Genomic DNA, 20806 nt, shown 5'->3' on the forward strand with positions numbered 1-20806 from the left:
AGAAAAGAGGGAGAGAGAGGGAGAGAGAGAGAGAGAGAGGGGGGACAGGACGGACAGGAGGGAGGGATGAGAGAAAAGAGGGAGAGAGAGGGGAGAGAGAGAGAGAGAGAGAGAGAGAGAGAGAGGGGGACATGAGGGAGGGATGAGAGAAAAGAGGGAGAGAGAGGGAGAGAGGGAGAGAGAGAGAGAGAGAGAGAGAGGGAGAGAGGGAGAGAGAGAGAGAGAGAGGGGGGACAGGAGGGACAGGAGGGAGGGATGAGAGAAAAGAGGGAGAGAGATGGAAAGAACAAAATGATACGGTGTGTGTGATGGGTGGGAGGTCTTTCAGATCTTTAGGGCTGTGATGAAAAAGACGCCCACCTCTCGGTGAAAAACAAGGAGCTAACAAACTACCTACCACAGAGCATAAAGCCCAACACAGAGGACACCATTAGGACTGATAACACAGAGGACACCATTAGGACTGATAACACAGAGGACACCATTAGGACTGATAACACAGAGGACACCATTAGGTCTGATAACACAGAGGACACCATTAGGTCTGATAACACAGAGGACACCATTAGGACTGATAACACAGAGGCATGACGATAACACAGAACACAGAGGACACCATTAGGTCTGATAACACAGAGGACACCATTAGGACTGATAACACAGAGCATGACGCTCAACACAGAGGACACCATTAGGACTGATAACACAGAGGACACCGTTAGGTCTGATAACACAGAGGACACAATTAGGACTGATAACACAGAGCATACAGCCCAACACAGAGGACACCATTAGGTCTGATAACACAGAGGACACCATTAGGACTGAAAACACAGAGGACACCATTAGGTCTGATAACACAGAGGACACCATTAGGACTGATAACACAGAGGACACCATTAGGACTGATAACACAGAGGACACCATTAGGACTGATAACACAGAGCATAAAGCCCAACACAGAGGACACCATTAGGACTGATAACACAGAGGACACCATACAGCCCAACACAGAGGACACCATTAGGGCTGATAACACAGAGCATACAGCCCAACACAGAGGACACCATTAGGGCTGATAACACAGAGGACACCATTAGGACTGATAACACAGAGGACACTATTAGGTCTGATAACACAGAGCATACAGCCCAACACAGAGGACACCATTAGGGCTGATAACACAGAGGACACCATTAGGACTCATAACACAGAGGACACAATTAGGACTGATAACACAGAGGACACCATTAGGACTGATAACACAGAGGACACCATTAGGACTGATAACACAGAGGACACCATTAGGACTGATAACACAGAGGACACCATTAGGTCTGATAACACAGAGGACACCATTAGGTCTGATAACACAGAGGACACCATTAGGACTGATAACACAGAGCATGACGCTCAACACAGAGGACACCATTAGGACTGATAACACAGAGCATACAGCCCAACACAGAGGACACCATTAGGTCTGATAACACTGACACCATTAGGACTGAAAACACAGAGGACACCATTAGGTCTGATAACACAGAGGACACCATTAGGACTGATAACACAGAGGACACCATTAGGACTGATAACACAGAGGACACCATTAGGACTGATAACACAGAGGACACCATTAGGACTGATAACACAGAGGACACCATTAGGTCTGATAACACAGAGCATACAGCCCAACACAGAGGACACCATTAGGGCTGATAACACAGAGCATACAGCCCAACACAGAGGACACCATTAGGGCTGATAACACAGAGGACACCATTAGGACTGATAACACAGAGCATACAGCCCAACACAGAGGACACCATTAGGGCTGATAACACAGAGGACACCATTAGGACTCATAACACAGAGGACACAATTAGGACTGATAACACAGAGCATACAGCCCAACACAGAGGAAACCATTAGGACTGATAACACAGAGCATAAAGCCCAACACAGAGGACACCATTAGGTCTGATAACACAGAGCATACAGCCCAACACAGAGGACACCATTAGGACTGATAACACAGAGGACACCATTAGGTCTGATAACACAGAGCATACAGCCCAACACAGAGGACACCATTAGGGCTGATAACACAGAGGATACAGCCCAACACAGAGGACACCATTACTGATAACCATTAGGTCACAGAGCATACAGCCCAACACAGAGGACACCATTAGGACTGATAACACAGAGGACACCATTAGGACTGAAAACACAGAGGACACCATTAGGACTGAAAACACAGAGGACACCATTAGGACTGATAACACAGAGGACACCATTAGGACTGATAACACAGAGGACACCATTAGGACTGATAACACAGAGGACACCATTAGGACTGATAACACAGAGGACACCATTAGGACTGATAACACAGAGCATACAGCCCAACACAGAGGAAACCATTAGGTCTGATAACACAGAGCATACAGCCCAACACAGAGGACACCATTAGGACTGATAACACAGAGGACACCATTAGGACTGAAAACACAGAGGACACCATTAGGACTGAAAACACAGAGGACACCATTAGGACTGATAACACAGAGCATACAGCCCAACACAGAGGACACCATTAGGGCTGATAACACAGAGGACACCATTAGGACTGATAACACAGAGCATAAAGCCCAACACAGAGGACACCATTAGGTCTGATAACACAGAGGACACCATTAGGACTGATAACACAGAGGACACCATTAGGACTGATAACACAGAGCATACAGCCCAACACAGAGGACACCATTAGGACTGATAACACAGAGGACACCATTAGGACTGATAACACAGAGCATACAGCCCAACACAGAGGACACCATTAGGTCTGATAACACAGAGGACACCATTAGGTCTGATAACACAGAGCATAAAGCCCAACACAGAGGACACTATTAGCATACAGCCCAACACTGATTAGGTCTGATAACACAGAGCATACAGCCCAACACAGAGGACCCAACACAGAGGACACCATTAGGACTGATAACACAGAGGACACCATAGCATACAGCCCAACACAGAGGACACCGTTAGGTCTTCTGTGTGCGTTGTGATGAAAGGAAACCCTCCTCTCCTCTGCCAGGTGTGAGTCCAGCAGGACAGAGCTTCAAAGAGTTCCTAGACAACTACAACAGAGGATCCTGTCACATGAAGGAGATTACAGTACATTATGGATGAAAGACTTGCATTGGGCTCAGTGCTACAAACGTAAATATCTATACACCTGGCTGTGACACACACACACATGCACACACACACATATACACGTGCACAGATACACACGTGCACACATACAGGAAGTAGCGTACCTCCGAGGAGACCTCTGTGATGCCGAAGTGACCCAGGCTACGATGCAGGGTGTTGATGTTCAGTGATTGGATAACTTCCTCTGCTGGGAGGGGCTCCGTGGCCCCTGGCCTATCAGATGACACATACAGCTCAATGCCATTCTTCCTCTCCTATTGTGGGGGGTAGGAGGAAGAGGAGGAAGAGGATGTTAGATAACGCTCAGATTAAATGATATCCACAGACAACCTCACATTAAGATTGAACCACTGTACAGCGGTGAAGTGGTTTGTGGGATGTGTTGTTATGGAGGTCTGGCCAGTCTGTATGAACTACGATCATTTGTGTTCAGTGGAAACTAGTTTAAAATCATCCTTATTAATGTCTATATAGGGTGTGTGTGTGTGTGTGTGTGTGTTGTGTGTTACATTGAGTCTGTTGATGTGTACGTGTCTGGGAGAGATGTCCAGAGCAGTGTGTGTGTGTGTGTGTGTGTGTGTGTGTGTGTGTGTGTGTGTGTGTGTGTGTGTGTGTGTGTGTGTGTGTGTGTGTGTGTGTGTGTGTGTGTGTGTGTGTGTCTTACATTGAGTCTGTTGATGTGTACGTGTCTGGGGGAGATGTCCAGAGCAGCAGCTACTCCCTCTCTGAACCGCTTTAGAAGAGACATGGTTAACCTCCTCACATCAACCTGCAGCTTCTGACAGAGGGAGGGAGGGAGGGGGAGGAAGGGAGGAGGGGACAGCAGGGAGGGGGACAGGAGGAAGGGAGCGGGAGGGAGGGAGGGAGGTGGGAGGGAGCAAAGGAGGGGGACAGCAGGGAGGGAGGAAGGGAGGGAGGGGGAGGGGGAGGGAGGAGGGGGAGGGAGGAGAAGGGGGGGATGAGGAAGGGATGGGGAGAAAGGGGGAGAGATGGAGGGAGGGAGTGAGGGAGGGGAGAAGGGGGAAAGAGGAAGAGGGGAGGGAGGGAGGGAGGGAGGGAGGGAGGGAGGGAGGGAGGGAGGGAGAGGAAGGTGGAGAGGGGAGAAAGAGAGAGGGGGGAAAGTTACCTCTCTATAACACTCTGTTACCTCTATATAACACTCTGTTACCTCTCTATAACACTCTATTACCTCTCTATAACACTCTATAACTCTCTGTTACCTCTCTATAACATTCTATAACTCTCTGTTACCTCTCTATAACACTCTGTTACCTCTCTATAACACTCTGTTACCTCTCTATAACACTCTGTTACCTCTCTATAACACTCTGTTACCTCTCTATAACACCCTGTTACCTCTCTATAACACTCTGTTACCTCTCTATAACACTCTGTTACCTCTCTATAACACCCTGTTACCTCTCTATAACACTCTGTTACCTCTCTATAACACGCTGTTACCTCTATATAACACTCTGTTACCTCTCTATAACACTCTATTACCTCTCTATAACACTATAACTCTCTGTTACCTCTCTATAACATTCTATAACTCTCTGTTACCTCTCTATAACACTCTGTTACCTCTCTATAACACTCTGTTACCTCTCTATAACACTCTGTTACCTCTCTATAACACTCTGTTACCTCTCTATAACACCCTGTTACCTCTCTATAACACTCTGTTACCTCTCTATAACACCCTGTTACCTCTCTGTTACCTCTCTATAACACTCTGTTACCTCTCTATAACACTCTGTTACCTCTCTATAAACTCTGTTACCTCTCTATAACACTATGTTACCTCTCTATAACACTCTATAACTCTGTTACCTCTCTATCTCTATAACTCTCTGTTACCTCTCTATAACACTCTGTTACCTCTCTATAACACTCTGTTACCTCTCTATAACACTGTTACCTCTCTATAACATGCTGTTACCTCTCTATAACACTCTGTTACCTCTCTATAACACTATGTTACCTCTCTATAACACTCTATAACTCTCTGTTACCTCTCTATAACACTCTATTACACTCTGTTACCTCTCTACAACACTCTGTTACCTCTCTATAACACTCTGTTACCTCTCTATAACACTCTGTTACCTCTCTACAACACTCTGTTACCTCTCTATAACACTCTGTTACCTCTCTATAAAACTCTGTTACCTCTCTAAAACACTGTTACCTCTCTATAACACTCTGTTACCTCTTTGTTACCTCTCTATAACACTCTGTTACTTCTCTATAACACTCTGTTACCTCTCTGTTACCTCTCTATAACACTCTATAACACTCTGTTACCTCTCTATAACACTCTGTTACCTCTCTATAACACTCTGTTACCTCTCTATAACACTCTATAACTCTATGTTACCTCTCTATAACACCCTGTTACCTCTCTATAACACTCTGTTACCTCTCTATAACACCCTGTTACCTCTCTATAACACCCTGTTACCTCTCTATAACACTCTGTTACCTCTCTATAACACCCTGTTACCTCTCTATAACACTCTATAACTCTCTGTTACCTCTCTATAACACTCTGTTACCTCTCTATAACACTCTGTTACCTCTCTATAACACTAAAACACTGTTACCTCTCTATAACACGCTGTTACCTCTCTATAACACTCTGTTACCTCTCTATAACACCTATAACACTATGTTACCTCTCTATAACACTATCTGTTACCTCTCTATAACACTCTATTACACTCTGTTACCTCTCTACAACACTCTGTTACCTCTCTATAACACTCTGTTACCTCTCTATAACACTCTGTTACCTCTCTACAACACTCTGTTACCTCTCTATAACACCCTGTTACCTCTCTATAAAACTCTGTTACCTCTCTAAAACACTGTTACCTCTCTATAACACTCTGTTACCTCTTTGTTACCTCTCTATAACACTCTGTTACTTCTCTATAACACTCTGTTACCTCACTGTTACTCTCTAACACTCTATAACACTCTGTTACCTCTCTATAACACTCTATAACTCTCTGTTACCTCTCTATAACACTCTGTTACCTCTCTATAACTCTCTGTTACCTCTCTATAACACCCTGTTACCTCTCTATAACACTCTGTTACCTCTCTATAACACCCTGTTACCTCTCTATAACACCCTGTTACCTCTCTATAACACTATGTTACCTCTCTATAACACTCTATAACTCTATGTTACCTCTCTATAACACTCTATAACTCTCTGTTACCTCTCTATAACACTCTGTTACCTCTCTATAACACTCTGTTACCTCTCTATAACACTCTGTTACCTCTCTAAAACACTGTTACCTCTCTATAACACACTGTTACCTCTCTATAACACTCTGTTACCTCTCTATAACACTATGTTACCTCTCTATAACACTCTATAACTCTCTGTTACCTCTCTATAACACTCTATTACACTCTGTTACCTCTCTACAACACTCTGTTACCTCTCTATAACACTCTGTTACCTCTCTATAACACTCTGTTACCTCTCTACAAAACTCTGTTACCTCTCTATAACACTCTGTTACCTCTCTATAAAACTCTGTTACCTCTCTAAAACACTGTTACCTCTCTATAACACTCTGTTACCTCTTTGTTACCTCTCTATAACACTCTGTTACTTCTCTATAACACTCTGTTACCTCTCTGTTACCTCTCTATAACACTCTATAACACTCTGTTACCTCTCTATAACACTCTATAACTCTCTGTTACCTCTCTATAACACTCTGTTACCTCTCTATAACACTCTATAACTCTATGTTACCTCTCTATAACACCCTGTTACCTCTCTATAACACTCTGTTACCTCTCTATAACACCCTGTTACCTCTCTATAACACCCTGTTACCTCTCTATAACACTATAACTCTCTGTTACCTCTCTATAACATTCTATAACTCTCTGTTACCTCTCTATAACACTCTGTTACCTCTCTATAACACCCTGTTACCTCTCTATAACACCCTGTTACCTCTCTATAACACTCTGTTACCTCTATAACTCTATAACTCTCTGTTACTATAACACTCTGTTACCTCTCTATAACACTCTGTTCTATAACACTCTGTTACCTCTCTATAACACTCTATAACACCCTGTTACCTCTCTATAACACTCTGTTACCTCTCTATAACACACTGTTAACTCTCTGTTACCTCTCTATAACACCCTGTTACCTCTCTATAACACTCTGTTACCTCTCTATAACACGCTGTTACCTCTCTATAACACTCTGTTACCTCTCTATAACACTATGTTACCTCTCTATAAACACTCTATGTTACCTCTCTATAACACTCTATAACTCTCTGTTACCTCTCTATAACACTCTGTTACCTCTCTATAACACTCTGTTACCTCTCTATAACACTCTGTTACCTCTCTAAAACACTGTTACCTCTCTATAACATGCTGTTACCTCTCTATAACACTCTGTTACCTCTCTATAACACTATGTTACCTCTCTATAAACACTCTCTGTTACCTCTCTATAAAACACTCTGTTACCTCTCTACAACACTCTGTTACCTCTCTATAACACTCTGTTACCTCTCTATTGTTACCTCTCTATAACACTCTGTTACCTCTCTATAACACTAAAACACTGTTACTCTCTATAACACTCTGTTACCTCTTTGTTACCTCTCTATAACTACTCTCTATAACACCTCTGTTACCTCTCTATAACACTCTATAACACTCTGTTACCTCTCTATAACACTCTATAACTCTCTGTTACCTCTCTATAACACTCTGTTACCTCTCTATAACACTCTATAACTCTCTGTTACCTCTCTATAACACCCTGTTACCTCTCTATAACACTCTGTTACCTCTCTATAACACCCTGTTACCTCTCTATAACACCCTGTTACCTCTCTATAACACTCTGTTACCTCTCTATAACACCCTGTTACCTCTCTATAACACTCTATAACTCTCTGTTACCTCTCTATAACACTCTGTTACCTCTCTATAACACTCTGTTACCTCTCTATAACACTCTGTTACCTCTCTAAAACACTGTTACTCTCTTACCTCTCTATAACACTCTGTTACCTCTCTATAACACTCTATAACACTATGTTACCTCTCTATAAACACTCTGTTACCTCTCTATAATAACACTCTGTTACCTCTCTACTTGTTACCTCTCTATAACACTCTGTTACCTCTCTATAACACTCTGTTACCTCTCTACAACACTCTGTTACCTCTCTATAACACCCTGTTACCTCTCTATAAAACTCTGTTACCTCTCTAAAACACTGTTACCTCTCTATAACACTCTGTTACCTCTTTGTTACCTCTCTATAACACTCTGTTACTTCTCTATAACACTCTGTTACCTCACTGTTACCTCTCTATAACACTCTATAACACTCTGTTACCTCTCTATAACACTCTATAACTCTCTGTTACCTCTCTATAACACTCTGTTACCTCTCTATAACACTCTATAACTCTCTGTTACCTCTCTATAACACTCTGTTACCTCTCTGTTACCTCTCTATAACACCCTGTTACCTCTCTATAACACTACTGTTACCTCTCTATAACACCTCTGTTACCTCTCTATAACACTCTGTTACCTCTCTATAAACACTCTCTGTTACCTCTCTATAACACTCTGTTACCTCTCTATAACACTATGTTACCTCTCTATAACACTCTATAACTCTCTGTTACCTCTCTATAACACTCTATTACACTCTGTTACCTCTCTACAACACTCTGTTACCTCTCTATAACACTCTGTTACCTCTCTATAACACTCTGTTACCTCTCTACAACACTCTGTTACCTCTCTATAACACTCTGTTACTATAAAACTCTGTTACCTCTCTAAAACACTGTTACCTCTCTATAACACTCTGTTACCTCTTTGTTACCTCTCTATAACACTCTGTTACTTCTCTATAACACTCTGTTACCTCTCTGTTACCTCTCTATAACACTCTATAACACTCTGTTACCTCTCTATAACACTCTATAACTCTCTGTTACCTCTCTATAACACTCTGTTACCTCTCTATAACACTCTATAACTCTATGTTACCTCTCTATAACACCTGTTACTCTCTATAACACTCTGTTACCTCTCTATAACACCCTGTTACCTCTCTATAACACCCTGTTACCTCTCTATAACACTCTGTTACCTCTCTATAACACCCTGTTACCTCTCTATAACACTCTATAACTCTGTTACCTCTCTATAACACTCTGTTACCTCTCTATAACACTCTGTTACCTCTCTATAACACTCTGTTACCCTCTAAAACACTGTTACCTCTCTATAACACTCTGTTACCTCTCTATAACACTCTGTTACCTCTCTATAACACTATAACACTATGTTACCTCTCTATAACACTCTATAACTGTTACCTCTCTATAACACTCTAACACTCTGTTACCTCTCTACAACACTCTGTTACCTCTCTATAACACTCTGTTACTATAACACTCTGTTACAACACTCTGTTACCTCTCTATAACACCCTGTTACCTCTCTATAAAACTCTGTTACCTCTCTAAAACACTGTTACCTCTCTATAACACTCTGTTACCTCTTTGTTACCTCTCTATAACACTGTTACTTCTCTATAAACTGTTACCTCACTGTTACCTCTCTATAACACTCTATAACACTCTGTTACCTCTCTATAACACTCTATAACTCTCTGTTACCTCTCTATAACACTCTGTTACCTCTCTATAACACTCTATAACTCTCTGTTACCTCTCTATAACACCCTGTTACTCTCTATAACACTCTGTTACCTCTCTATAACACCCTGTTACCTCTCTATAACACCCTGTTACCTCTCTATAACACTCTGTTACCTCTCTATAACACCCTGTTACCTCTCTATAACACTCTGTTACCTCTCTAAAACACTGTTACCTCTCTATAACACTCTGTTACCTCTCTATAACACTCTGTTACTTCTCTATAACACTCTGTTACCTCTTTGTTACCTCTATAACACTATGTTACCTCTCTATAACACTCTGTTACCTCTGTTACCTCTCTATAACACTCTATAACTCTGTTACCTCTCTATAACACTCTGTTACCTCTCTATAACACTCTATAACTCTCTGTTACCTCTCTATAACACTCTGTTACCTCTCTACAACACTCTGTTACCTCTCTAAAACACTCTGTTACCTCTCTATAACACTCTGTTACCTCTCTATAACACCCTGTTACCTCTCTACAACACTCTGTTACTCTCTATAACACTGTTACTCTATAACACTCTGTTACCTCTCTATAACACCCTGTTACCTCTCTCTATAACACTCTGTTACCTCTAAAACACTGTTACCTCTCTATAACACTCTGTTACCTCTTTGTTACCTCTCTATAACACTCTGTTACTTCTCTATAACACTCTGTTACCTCTCTGTTACCTCTCTATAACACTCTATAACACTCTGTTACCTCTCTATAACACTCTATAACTCTCTGTTACCTCTCTATAACACTCTGTTACCTCTCTATAACACTCTATAACTCTCTGTTACCTCTCTATAACACCCTGTTACCTCTCTATAACACTCTGTTACCTCTCTATAACACCCTGTTACCTCTCTATAACACCCTGTTACCTCTCTCTATAACACTCTGTTACCTCTATAACACCCTGTTACCTCTCTATAACACTCTATAACTCTCTGTTACCTCTCTATAACACTCTGTTACCTCTCTATAACACTCTGTTACCTCTCTATAACACTCTGTTACCTCTCTAAAACACTGTTACCTCTCTATAACACGCTGTTACCTCTCTATAACACTCTGTTACCTCTCTATAACACTCTATAACACTATGTTACCTCTCTATAACACTCTATAACTCTCTGTTACCTCTCTATAACACTCTATTACACTCTGTTACCTCTCTACAACACTCTGTTACCTCTCTATAACACTCTGTTACCTCTCTATAACACTCTGTTACCTCTCTACAACACTCTGTTACCTCTCTATAACACTCTGTTACCTCTCTATAAAACTCTGTTACTCTCTAAAACACTGTTACCTCTCTATAACACTCTGTTACCTCTTGTTACCTCTCTATAACACTCTGTTACCTCTATAAACACTCTGTTACCTCTCTATAACACTCTATAACACTCTGTTACCTCTCTATAACACTCTATAACTCTCTGTTACCTCTCTATAACACTCTGTTACCTCTCTATACTCTATAACTCTCTGTTACCTCTCTATAACACCCTGTTACCTCTCTATAACACTCTGTTACCTCTCTATAACACCCTGTTACCTCTCTATAACACCCTGTTACCTCTCTATAACACTCTGTTACCTCTCTATAACACCCTGTTACCTCTCTATAACACTCTGTTACCTCTCTAAAACACTGTTACCTCTCTATAACACTCTGTTACCTCTCTATAACACTCTGTTACTTCTCTATAACACTCTGTTACCTCTTTGTTACCTCTCTATAACACTATGTTACCTCTCTATAACACTCTGTTACCTCTCTGTTACCTCTCTATAACACTCTATAACTCTGTTACCTCTCTATAACACTCTGTTACCTCTCTATAACACTCTATAACTCTCTGTTACCTCTCTATAACACTCTGTTACCTCTCTACAACACTCTGTTACCTCTCTAAAACACTCTGTTACCTCTCTATAACACTCTGTTACTCTCTATAACACCCTGTTACCTCTCTACAACACTCTGTTACCTCTCTATAACACGCTGTTACCTCTCTATAACACTCTGTTACTCTCTATAACACCTGTTACCTCTCTATAACACTCTGTTACCTCTCTAAAACTGTTACCTCTCTAAAACACTGTTACTCTCTATAACACTCTGTTACACTCTTTGTTACCTCTCTATAACACTCTGTTACTTCTCTATAACACTCTGTTACCTCTCTGTTACCTCTCTATAACACTATAACACTCTGTTACCTCTCTATAACACTCTATAACTCTCTGTTACCTCTCTATAACACTCTGTTACCTCTCTATAACACTCTATAACTCTCTGTTACCTCTCTATAACACCCTGTTACCTCTCTATAACACTCTGTTACCTCTCTATAACACCCTGTTACCCTCTATAACACCCTGTTACCTCTCTATAACACTCTGTTACCTCTCTATAACACCCTGTTACCTCTCTATAACACTCTATAACCTGTTACCTCTCTATAACACTCTGTTACCTCTCTATAACACTCTGTTACCTCTGTTACACTCTGTTCTCTCTAAAACACTGTTACCTCTCTATAACACGCTCTCTATAACACTCTGTTACCTCTCTATAACACTCTATAACACTATGTTACCTCTCTATAACACTCTATAACTCTGTTACCTCTCTATAACACTCTATTACACTCTGTTACCTCTCTAACACTCTGTTACCTCTCTATAACACTCTGTTACCTCTCTATAACACTCTGTTACCTCTCTACAACACTCTGTTACCTCTCTATAACACTCTGTTACCTCTCTATAAAACTCTGTTACCTCTCTAAACACTGTTACCTCTCTATAACACTCTGTTACCTCTTTGTTACCTCTCTATAACACTCTGTTACTTCTCTATAACACTCTGTTACTATAACACTCTATAACTCTCTGTTACCTCTCTATAACACTCTGTTACTCTATAACACTCTATAACTCTCTGTTACCTCTCTATAACACCTGTTACCTCTGTTACCTCTCTATAACACCCTGTTACCTCTCTATAACACCCTGTTACCTCTCTATAACACTCTGTTACCTCTCTATAACACCCTGTTACCTCTCTATAACACTCTGTTACTCTCTAAAACACTGTTACCTCTCTATAACACTCTGTTACCTCTCTATAACACTCTGTTACTTCTCTATAACACTCTGTTACCTCTTTGTTACCTCTCTATAACACTATGTTACCTCTCTATAACACTCTGTTACCTCTCTCTCTATAACACTCTATAACTCTGTTACTCTATAACACTCTGTTACCTCTCTATAACACTCTATAACTCTCTGTTACCTCTCTATAACACTCTGTTACCTCTCTACAACACTCTGTTACCTCTCTAAAACACTCTGTTACCTCTCTATAACACTCTGTTACCTCTCTATAACACTCCTGTTACCTCTCTATAACACGCTGTTACCTCTCTATAACACTGTTACCTCTCTATAACACCCTGTTACCTCTCTACAACACTCTGTTACCTCTCTATAACACCCTGTTACCTCTACAACACTCTGTTACCTCTACAACACTCTGTTACCTCTCTATAACACTCCCTCTCTATAACACTCTGTACCTCTCTAACACTCTGTTAACTCTCTAAAACACTGTTACCTCTCTATAACACTCTGTTACCTCTCTATAACACTCTGTTACCTCTCTATAACACTCTATAACACTGTTACCTCTCTATAACACTCTATAACTCTCTGTTACCTCTCTATAACACTCTATTACACTCTGTTACTCTCTCTTGTTACCTCTCTATAACACTCTGTTACCTCTCTATAACACTCTGTTACTCTCTACAACACTCTGTTACTCTCTATAACACACTCTATAAAACTCTGTTACTCTAAAACACTGTTACCTCTCTATAACACTCTGTTACCTTTGTTACCTCTCTATAACACTCTGTTAACACTCTGTTACTCTATAACACTCTATAACTCTCTGTTACTCTCTATAACACTCTGTTACCTCTCTATAAACTATAACTCTCTGTTACCTCTCTATAACACCCCTGTTACCTCTCTATAACACTGTTACCTCTCTATAACACCCTGTTACTCTATCTGTTACCTCTCTATAACACTCTGTTACCCTGTTACCTCTCTATAACACTCTGTTACTCTAAAACACTGTTACCTCTCTATAACACTCTGTTACCTCTCTATAACACTCTGTTACTTCTCTATAACACACTTGTTACCTCTCTATAACACTATGTTACCTCTCTATAACACTCTGTTACCTCTCTTACCTCTCTATAACACTATAACTCTGTTACCTCTCTATAACACTCTGTTACTCTATAACACTCTATAAACTATAACACTCTGTCTACACTCTATAAACACTCTGTTACTATAACACTCTGTTACCTCTCTATAAACACTCTATAACACTCTGTTTCTCTATAACACGCTGTTACCTCTCTATAACACTCTGTTACCTCTATCTGTTATAACACTCTGTTACCTCTCTATAACACCCTGTTACCTCTACAACACTCTGTTACCCTCTACAACACTCTGTTACCTCTCTATAACACTCTGTTACCTCTCTATAACACATTAAAACACTGTTGCCTCTCTATAACACTCTGTTACCTCTTTGTTACCTCTCTATAACACTCTGTTACCTTCTATAACACTCTGTTACTATAACTCTATAACACTCTGTTACTCTCTATAACACTCTATAACTCTCTGTTACCTCTCTATAACACTCTGTTACCGCTCTATAACACTCTGTTACCTCTGTTACCTCTCTATAACACTCTGTTACCGCTCTATAACACTCTGTTACCTCTGTTACCTCTCTATAACACTCTATAACTCTCTGTTACCTCTCTTACCTGTTACTCTATAACACTCTGTTACTCTGTTACCTCTCTATAACACTCTGTCTAAAACACTCTGTTACCTCTCTATAACACTCTGTTACCTCTCTATAACACCCTGTTACCTCTCTATAACACTCTGTTACCTCTCTATAACACTCTATAACACTCTGTTACCTCTCTATAACACCCTGTTACCTCTCTAAAACACTCTATAACACTCTGTTACCTCTCTATAACACTCTATAACACTGTTACCTCTCTATAACACTCTGTTACCTCTCTATAACACTCTGTTACCTCTCTACAACACTGTTACTCTATAACACCCTGTTACCTCTCTATAACATTCTGTTACCTCTCTATAACATTCTGTTGTCTAAACACCTGTTCTCTCTATAACACTCTATAACACCTGTTACCTCTCTATAACACTCTATAACTCCTCTACCTCTATAACACACCGCTCTATAACACCTGTTACCTGTTACCCTCTATAACACTCTGTTACCGCTCTAGAACACCCTGTTACCTCTATAACACTATAACTCTCTGTTACCTCTCTATAACTGTTACCCCTATAACACTCTGTTACCTCTCTCTATAACACTCTGTTACCTCTCTATAACACCCTGTTACCTCTCTATAACACTCTGTTACCGTCTATAACACTCTGTTACCTCCTATAACACTCTATAACACCCTGTTACCTCTCTAGAACACCCTGTTACCTCTCTATAACACTGTTACCTCTTAACACCTGTTACCCTCTATAACACTCTGTTACCTCTCTATAACACCCTGTTACCTCTCTATAACACTCTGTTACCTCTTGTCTACCTCTCTATAACACCCTGTTACCACTCTATAACTGTTACCTCTCTATCTGTTACCTCTCTATAACACTCTGTTACCTCTATAACACCTGTTACCTCTATAACACTCTGTTACACTCTATACTCTCTGTCTCTCTTAACACCCTGTTACCTCTATAACACTCTGTTACCTCTCTTAACACTCTGTTACCTCTATAACACTCTGTTACCTCTATATTACACTCTGTTACCTCTATATTACACTCTGTTACCTCTATATTACACTCTGTTACCTCTCTATTACACTCTGTTACCTCTAAAACACACAGGGAAAACTCTAACACTTTCCAAGCAGAGCAGAGGAGGCAGGGGATGTCTAAGCTGCATTACATCTCTACCAACATTACTACATTACCATCCATCCACTCACACTTCTACAATCACTTTCACACTCTGTCTCTCTACCTTCCTCACTCTCTCTCGCACTGTCCCTCCTCTCTCCCTCTCTCTCTCTCTCTGTGTGTCTCTCTCTTTCTCTCTGTGTCTCTCTCTCTCTCTCTATCTGTGTCTCTTTCTCTGTGTGTCTCTCTCTCTTTTCTCTGTTTGTCTCTCTCTTTCTCTCTCTATCTCTCAATTTCAATTTCAATTCAATTCAATTCAAGGGGATTAATAGGCATGGGAAAAATGGGTTAACATTGCCAAAGCAAGTGAGGTAGATAATATACAAAAGTGAAATAAACAATAACAATTAACAGTAAACATTACACATACAGAAGTTTCAAAACAATAAAGTCATTACAAAAGTCATATTACGTATATATACAACGATGTACAAATCTCTCTCTCCCTTCCTCCCTCCCTCTCTCTCTCTCTGTCTCTCTCTCTTTCTCTCTCTCTCTGTCTCTCTCTCTGTCTCTCTCTCTGTCTCTCTCTCTTTCTCTCTCTTTCTCTCTCTGTCTCTCTCTCTGTCTCTCTCTGTCTCTCTCTCTCTCTCTCTCTCTCTCTCTGTCCCTCTGTCTCTCTCTCTGTCTCTCTCTCTCCCTTCAAAACAAGGAAAACCACCTTTAGTAAACATGTCATTTGTTCCAGATGGCGAATTGATTACCTCCAGCTAACCTGGTTTGGTACCAGTCCTGAGGGTCATGCAGTGGTCAGCCCTATAAAGAGGATCCCAGACAGGCCTGGGGACAGTGACCGGCCAGAGAGGTCAAGGTCGAAAGGTTGCGTGTGGGCGTATGTCATCCGTTAAAAATAAGATTTACCCCAACCACTTATTTCTCCCCCTCCTGTATCTAGCAACATAACCGTTCCACATTCTAAAAGTCTGACTTGAGGAGAAACAAACCCCTCCTGTATCCAGCAACATAACTGTTCCACATTCTAAAAAGTCTGACTTGAGGAGAAACAAACCCTCCTGTATCTAGCAACATAACCGCCCCACATTCTAAAAGTCTGACTTGAGGAGAAACAAACTGTTTTCCAACACAGCTTTCTTTTCTCTCAGTTCTCTTTCCATCTGTGCAGATATTTTTTCCCCACCGGTTGTCTTTCAGAGGAAGAACACCCACCATCTCTGAGTCATATAATGTGTTCCAAATGGCACCCTATTCCCTATATAGCGCAATCCTTTAACCAGGGCCCATAGGGTAGTGCACTATGTAGGGAATAGGATGCCATTTGATAAGCAGCCATAGTTGTATCTCCCCAGGCATTGGCAGAGATGACTATGAAATGTCCATATTTAGACAAAACATTATCCTTAATAACCCTGTCTCCTCTCCAGCTTTCCCCTCTTCCTGTACACTGCCAGTGAGTGTCTCCTCTTCCTGTACACTGTCAGGGACCGTCTCCTCTCCAGCTTTCTCCTCTTCCTGTACACTGCCAGGATCTCTCCTCTTCCTGTACACTGCCAGGGACTGTCTCCTCTTCCTGTACACTGCCAGTGTCTGTCTCCTCTTCCTGTATACTGCCAGTGACTGTCTCCTCTTCCTGTACACTGCCAGGGTCTGTCTCCTCTTCCTGTACACTGCTAGGGACTGTGTCCTCTTCCTGTACACTGCCAGGGTCTGTCTCCTCTTCCTGTACACTGCCAGGGACTGTCTCCTCTTCCTGTACACTGCCAGGGGCTGACTCCTGTCCAGCTTTCTCCTCTTCCTGTACACTGCCAGGGACTGTCTCCTCTTCCTCTACACTGCCAGGGACTGTCTCCTCTTCCTGTACACTGCCAGTGTCTGTCTCCTCTTCCTGTACACTGCCAGGTCTCTCCTCTTCCTGTATACTGCCAGGGACTGTCTCCTCTTCCTGTACACTGCCAGGGACTGTCTCCTCTTCCTGTACACTGCCAGGGTCTGTCTCCTCTTCCTGTACACTGCCAGGGACTGGCTCCTCTCCAGCTTTCTCCCTCTTCCTCTACACTGCCAGGGTCTGTCTCCTCTTCCTGTACACTGCCAGGGCTGTCTCCTCTTCCTGTACACTGCCAGGGACTGTCTCCTCTCCAGCTTTCTCCTCTTCCTGTACACTGCCATAGGCTGTCTCCTCTTCCTGTACACTGCCAGGGTCTGTCTCCTCTTCCTGTACACTGCCAGGGACTGGCCTCCTCTCCAGCTTTCTCCTCTTCCTCTACACTGCCAGGGACTGTCTCCTCTCCAGCTTTCTCCTCTTCCTCTACACTGCCAGGGTCTGTCTCCTCTTCCTGTACACTGCCATAGGCTGTCTCCTCTTCCTGTACACTGCCAGGGACTGCCTCCTCTTTCAGGTTCTACGGTTCTAGTTTTCTTTTGCCTTACTACCCTCCGGGCTCTGAGTCCTGGAAAAGAAGGGACATCTTTTTTCTATCTTTAAGAAGTGGAGTGGGTATGTTTTTATTCCACATGTCTTCTTTCAGACTATTTAACAGGGCTCTGGAGTCCTGGGAAATAAGGGACATGTCTACAGGAAGGAAGTCAACTCTCGAGAAGTGACATCCAGGGTTTGTGGGTAAATGGAAAAGAGACGACAACCTTTGAATAAATGGCTACAGTCCATGTTTACTGTCTTAAGCCTCCTACAAATAGTGTCTCCTAGTTTTAGAAGAAGGAAGAGGATGTTTTTATTCACCTGACTTCCTTAGACACTTAACAGGCCCTGGAGGGGTGGGGGCCTGCTGCCTGATGCCCAAGACAGGAGACATGGAGGGGTGGGTGGGGGTGGGGGCCTGCTACCTGATGCCCAACACAGGAGACATGGAGGGGTGGGTGGGGGTGGGGGGCCTGCTACCTGATGCCCAACACAGGAGAATTGGAGGGGTGGGGTGGGGGTGGGGGCTGCTACCTGATGCCCAACACAGGAGACATGGAGGAGGTTGGGGGTAGAGGGAGGCCTGCTACCTGATGCCCAACACAGGAGACATGGAGGGGTTGGGGGGGTAGAGGGAGGCCTGCTACCTGATGCCCAACACAGGAGACATGGAGGGGTTGGGGGTAGAGGGAGGCCTGCTACCTGATGCCCAACACAGGAGACATGGAGGGGTTGGGGGTAGAGGGAGGCCTGCTACCTGATGCCCAACACAGGAGACATGGAGGGTTGGGGGACATGGGGAGGGAGGCCTGCTACCTGATGCCCAACACAGGAGACATGGACCAAAGGTAGCCATTAAACACGGATGGGACTCTCTTTTCCATCTACCCACAATCCTTGGATGTAACCTCACTAGAGCTAGCTTCCTTCCTGCCAAGTGCCCCAGTGAACTACTCAGTTTCCTGGGTACTGTGTGTGTGAAATGTCCCTGTACGTGAATGGATATGTGTCTAAAGAGAGAGAGAGAGACATCACAGAGGTGGTAGTAGACTCAGAGAGAGACAGAGACATCACAGAGGTGGTAGTAGACTGTAGAGAGAGACATCACAGAGGTGATAGTAGACTGTAGAGAGAGACATCACAGAGGCGGTAGTAGACTGTAGAGAGAGACATCACAGAGGTGGTAGTAGATCAGAGAGAGACATCACAGGGTGGTAGTAGACTGAGAGAGAGACATCACAGAGGTGGTAGTAGACTGTAGAGAGAGACATCACAGAGGTGGTAGTAGACTGTAGAGAGACATCACAGAGGTGGTAGTAGACTGTAGAGAGAGACATCACAGAGGTGATAGTAGACTGTAGAGAGAGACATCACAGAGGTGATAGTAGACTGTAGAGAGAGACATCACAGAGGTGGTAGTAGACTGTAGAGAGACATCACAGAGGTGGTAGTAGACTGTAGAGAGAGACATCACAGAGGTGGTAGTAGACTGTAGAGAGAGACATCACAGAGGTGGTAGTAGACTGTAGAGAGAGACATCACAGAGGTGATAGTAGACTGTAGAGAGAGACATCACAGAGGTGATAGTAGACTGTAGAGCGAGACATCACAGAGGTGGTAGTAGACTAGAGAGACATCACAGAGGTGATAGTAGACTGTAGAGAGAGACATCACAGAGGTGGTAGTAGACTGTGACATCACAGAGGTGGTAGTAGACTAGAGAGAGACATCACAGAGGGTGTTGTAGACATCACAGAGGTGGTAGAGACATCACAGAGGTGATAGTAGACTGTAGAGAGAGACATCACAGAGGTGTAGTAGACTGTAGAGAGAGACATCACAGAGGTGGTAGTAGACTGTAGAGAGAGACATCACAGAGGTGGTAGTAGACTGCAGAGAGAGACATCACAGAGGTGGTAGTAGACTGTAGAGAGAGACATCACAGAGGTGGTAGTAGACTGTAGAGAGAGAGAGACATCACAGAGGTGGTAGTAGACAGAGGTGGTAGTAGAGAGAGACATCACAGAGGTGATAGTAGACTGTAGAGAGAGACATCACAGAGGTGGTAGTAGACTGTGGTGGTAGACTGTAGAGAGACATCACAGAGGTGGTAGTAGACTGTAGAGAGACATCACAGAGGTGGTAGTAGACTGTAGAAGAGACATCACAGAGGTGGTAGTAGACTGTGAAGAGAGACATCACAGAGGTGGTAGTAGACGAGAGAGAGACATCACAGAGGTGATAGTAGACTGTAGAGAGAGACATCACAGAGGTGGATAGTAGACTGTAGAGAGAGACATCACAGAGGTGGTAGTAGACTCAGAGAGAGACATCACAGAGGTGGTAGTAGACTGTAGAGAGAGACA

The 20806-nt window shown here is 42.6% G+C and overlaps 1 protein-coding gene across 1 annotated transcript in view; it reads right to left on the reverse strand.

Moving 5' to 3' along the window:
• Positions 1 to 4009, reverse strand: part of LOC135568177 (receptor-type tyrosine-protein phosphatase R-like) — a gene marked incomplete at its 5' end in the record, with an annotated part of 63005 nt that extends 58996 nt beyond the window's left edge. The window contains 2 exon segments of the mRNA XM_065015160.1: positions 3336 to 3485; positions 3896 to 4009. Of these exon segments, the coding sequence (XP_064871232.1) occupies positions 3336 to 3485; positions 3896 to 4009 (264 nt within the window).
• Between the last annotated feature and the right edge of the window lie 16797 nt (positions 4010 to 20806).

Source organism: Oncorhynchus nerka, unplaced genomic scaffold, assembly GCF_034236695.1.
Source record: "Oncorhynchus nerka isolate Pitt River unplaced genomic scaffold, Oner_Uvic_2.0 unplaced_scaffold_1650, whole genome shotgun sequence".
NCBI classification, from domain to species: Eukaryota; Metazoa; Chordata; class Actinopteri; order Salmoniformes; family Salmonidae; genus Oncorhynchus; species Oncorhynchus nerka.